Raw genomic sequence first — 6,302 nt, forward strand, 5'->3', positions numbered from 1 at the left:
TGTGGGCCTCGCATGCTTATGGCTGTGATGGGAGGGAGTTCGTCACAGAGGCTATTATCCCCTCTCATCCCCCATGCCTTAACAACATCACCCCTCAGCTCCACATGGGGACGGGTGGGCAGCCCAGTGACAAGGGCGCTTCCATTTCACTGCTGCACAGGCGGCCATGATGGCGGAGGAGCTGAAGAAGGAGCAGGACACCAGCGCCCACCTGGAGCGCATGAAGAAGAACCTGGAGCAGACGGTGAAGGACCTGCAGCACCGCCTGGACGAGGCCGAGCAGCTGGCGCTCAAGGGCGGCAAGAAGCAGATCCAGAGGCTGGAGGCCAGGGTATGTGGTGGGAGAGGCCTCCTGCTGGGAAGGGCCACCCCATTCAGGGCCAGGAAGCTGAGCTGTTGGCCAAGAGGCTGTTGGCGGAGTGGACTGCAGGTTTCATTCCAAGGCTGTCTGCAAAACTCCCGGTCAGCCACATTCCCCAGGGATTTCTCTTCCACCTGCCCTTCCACTCCCACAAATCCACTCTGACATACTGGCGCTTCGATAACTGCAGGATAAGGATGGGTTGCGATGTTCACATCCTGTCTTCTATGTAGATTCATGTCTATGCACCTACATAGAAAAAAAATATTGTGCGACCATAAAATTCGCTCTTTGTGTGTAAGTCAGATTTTTGGCTATGCATAGTTTGATAAGCAATGCCCCAGCCTACTTAGAATCTGTCACCTCTCTGTGTCTCCCCTCTCGAGTCCTGCTCCCTGCCCAGCCTTCCAGTCTGCAGTTCTTGGCGTATTTCTCACTACTTTCCCAAGGAAGGCTGGGCCACCTTCCTCCAGAGATGTTTCATCTCTCCCACAGGCTGAAGTCCTGCGTTTTCTTGAACCAAGAGTGGACTTTGGTTCAGTTTCCCCTTGGCTTCCTGTAACCCAGTGCTTTTTCCCTTTCAGAGCCATGATGGTTCATTTCCATCATGATCAAAGTGGGCTGCAGCATCAGCTGGTATTTGGGAGAAGGGCTTTGCAGAGGTTGTTGCTAGAACACCTCTGTTGTCCTGGGAAAAGAGGAGATGAGAGAGCAGGAGGGAATGAGATGCGGGGGAAGAACAGGAAAAGAAGGAAATAACTCCCCTAGCAGGTCAGCTCCCAAATACCAGATTCCCTGGGGTGGCATACCAAGCCCACCTTCCCTTTAACTGTGAAAGGGGTTGGTTGGTTTGGGGTTGGAAAAAAAAACAAGCCCAAAGTCATATTAACAATTGCAGTAACCACCAAGGAAGTTAGAGCTTCCTCCCCAAATTCTGTAAAATGCTCATGTTCACTTACTCCCAGTTCTGGACCATCTAAGTGAGCTTCCATCTGTCCTGCACACAGACCCTCCCCACCCTTAGTGTGGGATTAGGGCCCATGCCACCTTCTGTGAAACTTGGCATTCTGGGTAGGCAGGGAGCCTTCCATCACCCCTCCCCCAGGCAGGACCCCTTCCAATCCTCCCGGTTTCCTGAGTTCCACTATCTTTCACAGCATTCCAAGGAAAGCAAACAGACTCTGATGGAGTTTCCTGGACCCATGAGGCAGAGGATGGAGGTTTTTTGGGGAATGACATGTGCATTAAAATTTGCCTCCCAGGAGCTCTCAGGGGTCGTCTGTGGAGTCTCCAAGCCCAGAGTCACTCCCCTCTGTGGCCACTGGGATTTTGGTGGGCTTGAGGTAGAGGGACATGATCGGCTCCTATATAACACCTCACCTCCTGTGTCCATATAGGTGTCTCTGCATTGTGCAGTCGGGACCACAATTGGTGACCAGCACACTCAAGGGACTTTAGGCTTTGGGAAAGGCAGGCCCACCACTGAAATGAACAGCACCCATTTGGCATTTTTTCCTTCTCAAGGGACTCCAGGGTCTTGGCCTAATTTAGTTCCAGGTTTTCAGGAATTTGAGCAGGCACTAACCTTCTCCATCCTAAACATACATGAGGACATCAACAATCCATGGAAATGTATGAGTTTATTTAGGGGTGGGAAACCCACATAAACTCATTGCATGAACTGTCTGATGTGCCAACATATAGAAACCTGTGCTTAGTGATGATAACTGACTTGACTTCCCATCCATCCACGGGGCCTGGTCTGTTTGGCCACTCCTGGTCCAGGTCTTCACCACACCTCCTACCGCCCAACTTGATCAAGAACTGGGCCCACTAAGAGCAAGTGGTACAGACTTAGCTGCAGGGACAAGGTGGTACTCCAGTGCAGCTGCTCAGTCAAGCTGCATGGCTGCAGAAAGGGGCCGTTTCCACAAGCCAGACTCTGTGCACCTGACACTGCTTCTGCCCAAACAAGGTGCTTCATTGTAGTGATGACCCTGTGAATAAACTGTGGCTTCTAAGCCCCAAGAGGAGACATGTGGGCCAAATACAATTTAAAGCAAAGTGATCTTTAGTTCTCTCTAAAATGCTCACCCCCTGAGTCCATGGGAGAAGCCCCCAAGGATCTGCCCTGACTTTTATGTTCTCTTCCTTCCCCGCCCGCCCCCAAGCAGGTGCGGGAGCTGGAGACAGAGCTGGATGCGGAGCAGAAGAGGGGAGCCGAGGCCCTGAAGGGGGCCCACAAGTACGAACGCAAAGTCAAGGAGATGACTTACCAGGTAGAAGGCTCACCAACGGATTGCAGCCCGTGTCCCATGGGCAAAGAGAGCCAGGATGGGTGGGTGCCTACCACGGATGCCGTCTTTGCAGGCTGAGGAGGACCGTAAGAATGTCCTCAGACTCCAGGACCTGGTGGACAAGCTGCAGGCCAAGGTCAAGTCTTACAAGAGGCAGGCTGAGGAGGCGGTAAGTGTGAGGGCATCCTCAGAGTCGTCAAATACAGCCTCCTGGGTGAGTGTTTGGGGGTCCTGGGCCTCAGCTGACATTTACAAGCCATAAGCACAGAGACACTTGTCCCCCTCATTCCCCAGGGTCCCACGCCCACCACCTCTGTGTCCTCTTGCCCCACACTAGCTGGCCCAGATACCCCTATGTGCCTCATTCTCCCTTGATTCACCTATGTGGTATCTCAGCCCATCTCACTGGCTTTATTGCCTTCGCTCTCTCTCCATCCCAGCCCGCCCAACCAGCGCTCCCTGCCCTTGGACACTAACTGGCATCGCCTCTACACCCCACTCTCCCTAGTTCCCACCACATGCCTCTACTTGCCCTCGCCCCACTCCCTCCTTACTGATCTGTCCCTTGAGCCAATGTTGAAAAGAGCAGGGAGGCAATGGAATAGGCCGACACCCACATTGTCCAAGAGATGTGAACAACAGGAAGCTACGGCAGTGGGAGTACGGGGGAGGGTCCTTCTCTTTTGTAGGAAGAAAAATCATCTGGGGAGCTATATTCACCACTTGGGACCAGAGCATCCCATAGCCAAGTACCTGGCTTCAAATCCTGCCTTCCATCCAGATTCTGAATTTCTGCTCACGTGGACCCTGGGAAGCAGCAAATGTTGACTTAAGTGTGTGAGCCCCTGTCGCCCATCTAGTGACAGGCCCAGATGCAGTTCCTAGCTCCTGGTTTTGACCTGGCCCAGCATTGGCTGCTGGGGTATGAGCTAGTAGATGAGGGCTCTCTGTCTCTCAAATAAATCAAATAGATATTTTTTTTTAAAAGAAAGACCATTTTTGGAAACAAAGCCACATGCTTTGTTCCATCGACCTCTCAGATTCTACAGGTTATGTGTTGGGAAGTGTTCTAGAAGGCACCATTTCCCACGCTGAGCAGACTTAGGGACCTTCTTCCAGTATGCAGAGCCTCTCTCAGAACTACTCTCCTGAGGAACAGGATTCAAGGGGGAGCTAGGCATGTAACTTTTCCCACTGCCCTCTCTGCTCCCAGCCACGAGCCTGGTTGGCTTCCCCTGGCCTCTAGGAAGCAGCTCAGGCCTGGTTAAATGAGGGATGGGGTCACACACAGCGCACTGGCACAGACCCAGCAGCACTAGCCAGGCAGGAGCACACCCAGGAGGCCAACGTAGCAGGGACCCCTTGGAGAAAACACACACACACGCACTCCCATACAATAGCCTGGCCCTAGACAACTGCTTTGGGCAGAAACATGGGACCAGTGGGCCCAAAGCCATTGGTCTCTGACACCTTTAAGAGACCTTGTAGAACTCTGATCTTAGGTGCTCTGCAAAGAGTTCTGAGGGACACACAGCATAGATGAGGGGTATGAGAGAGCAGGAGGGGTTCCAGGAGGTGCTGCTACCCTTGTAGGGTGACCTCAGACAGCATACAAAGTCACAGGCTGGGAACCCGGTCTTCACACAGAACTCGGCCCATATCTCTTCTCTCCTGCTGGGAGAGCCAGAGCCCACCCTCTCCTGCCCTCTCCTAACCTCTCCTCACCTCCCCAATGCTAAGAACCGCAGCAAGGGACCCAACAAGCCCCACACCCACCCGGTCCATCTCCTCTGCAGGAGGAGCAGGCCAACACGCAGCTGTCCAGGTGCCGCCGAGTCCAACATGAGCTGGAGGAGGCCGAGGAGCGGGCTGACATTGCCGAGTCCCAGGTCAACAAGCTCCGGGCCAAGAGCCGGGACGTGGGGGGCCAGGTGAGCATGGTTCCCTGAGAGTGACAAGACCTGGGGTGGCCCTGAGACTGGGCCACCAGTCGGCCCTGGTGCTGCTGCGGCACCCACAGGTGCAGAGAGCTGAGCAGCACAAGCCATGTGTCTGTGTTCTCTTGGAGGAGGGCCGGAGATGCAAGGGGCGGAGATAGCGCTCTGCAGGGAACTGTCCCTGGAACACGCTTCTGAAGTTCCAGACTTGCTTCCTGCTGCACCTGAAGGCGACGCCCAGCCTCCCCTTGCTGTGACTCATTTCCTGCATGCATATTTTTTTCCTTCCACAGAAGATGGAAGAATGAAGCCCTCTGGAGCCCTTGCAGTGGGAGCCCTGCAGGCGAGAGGTGGGGAGTGTATGAGCAATAAAGTCTCAGTGCTGGGCTGCTGGCTCTGCTGTGGTCATGTTTGTTCTGCTGTAAACATGAGAGACAAAAAGTCATGGGAAAGTGCAGCCTCCTTGTCCCCAGCCCCTTAGCAAGGTGAAAACCCAAGACGGAAATTGCTGGCTGGCATAAACCCTTGGCTCCCCACACATTTGAGGACAGAGTAAGAGCCAGTGAAAACCTGGGAAGAGGGGGCGACTGTCCACTACTGGTAGGCATGCAAAGAGACACCATCCTTATGGAAAACAGGGTGGGATACTTGGGAAATTCCAACGAGAGCTAGCCTATAACCCAACGATCCCACCTCTGAGCTTATAACCAAAGGAAGGGAGCTCCTGGCTTGGCGAGGGAGCTCCCCTCTGAGGTCCATGGCAGAGCATTCACAACAGCCACGTGGGAAGATCAGTTTGAGGCTTCGGTTGTGTCTCTAAAGGGATTCCTCTGGTTTGAGCAATTAACACGTGCAGTTGGGGCGGGGGGCATCAAAGACCATGCATTTTTCCCTGATGTGCTCCCAAAACCAGCCCCGAGTTCTAGCTTCTCCAGCGTTCCCCAGGCCACCTGGGCTCCCCGTAGGAAAAAGCCACCCCTCAATGTATCTGCAACTGCCTGGTCACCCAACACCCAGCTCCTGGCACCAGATTTCCAAGTTAGAAGAGAAAGAACATGCCTCCATCCTTCACAGCGCACAACTATGTCTTTTTAATTGAGTTGTTTGAGTTAGGCTTTCTTTGTCTTTCTAGTTTTCAGTTTTATTGGAGAGGCAGAGAGACAAAAAGATAGATCTTCTCATTGGCTCATTTCTCGAATGCTCGGCCACAGCCAAAGTCAGGGGCCTGGAAGGCCATCCAGTCTCCCTCACAGGGCGCAGGGACCCAGCTGCTACCATCTCCGAGTGTACAGCAGCAGGACGCCAACTCAGAAGCAAAGCCAGGACGCTCAGACCAAATGCCTAACTGGGTCTTCTGTCACATCAGAATTTGGATGACTGAACGAAGGAGTGAATGAATGTGAGTCTTCCATGCCTAGGTACAGATGTGGCCTGACAAGAACTGAAAAATTGGGGGCCCAGTGCAATGGCTTAGTTGGTTAATCCTCCCCCTTCAAGTGCTGAGATACCATATGGGTGCCAGTTCATGTCCCAGCTGCTCCATGTCCAATACAATTCCCTGCTTGTGGCCTGGGAAAGCAGTAGAGGATGGCCCAAAACCTTTTGATACTGCACTGCATGGGAGACCCAGAAGAAGATCCTGGCTCCTGGCTTCAGATCAATTCAATTCTGGGCATTGAGGCCACTTGGGGAGTGAATCAGCAGATG

At 53.4% G+C, this 6,302-nt stretch overlaps 1 protein-coding gene and 1 long non-coding RNA gene across 2 annotated transcripts in view; one reads left to right on the plus strand and one right to left on the minus strand.

Annotated features, from left to right (window-relative positions):
• The window catches only part of LOC101532801 (myosin-13), a 45,214-nt gene extending 40,235 nt beyond the window's left edge, over window positions 1-4,979 (plus strand). Inside the window, exons 36-40 of the mRNA XM_058676275.1 lie at window positions 161-331; window positions 2,536-2,640; window positions 2,732-2,827; window positions 4,455-4,589; window positions 4,889-4,979. Of these exons, the coding sequence (XP_058532258.1) occupies window positions 161-331; window positions 2,536-2,640; window positions 2,732-2,827; window positions 4,455-4,589; window positions 4,889-4,903 (522 nt within the window). The 3' untranslated portion in view covers window positions 4,904-4,979. The remainder of the gene's footprint in view (window positions 1-160; window positions 332-2,535; window positions 2,641-2,731; window positions 2,828-4,454; window positions 4,590-4,888) is intronic.
• LOC131482403 (uncharacterized) lies at window positions 1,304-3,229 on the minus strand. Its single transcript, XR_009246965.1, has 3 exons — window positions 2,638-3,229; window positions 2,094-2,194; window positions 1,304-1,555 (listed from the first exon to the last, which is right to left on the minus strand). It is a non-coding gene; the product is annotated as an uncharacterized LOC131482403 (long non-coding RNA).
• Window positions 4,980-6,302: the final 1,323 nt, after the last annotated feature.

Source organism: Ochotona princeps, chromosome 17 (genome assembly GCF_030435755.1).
Source record: "Ochotona princeps isolate mOchPri1 chromosome 17, mOchPri1.hap1, whole genome shotgun sequence".
Lineage (NCBI taxonomy): Eukaryota > Metazoa > Chordata > Mammalia > Lagomorpha > Ochotonidae > Ochotona > Ochotona princeps.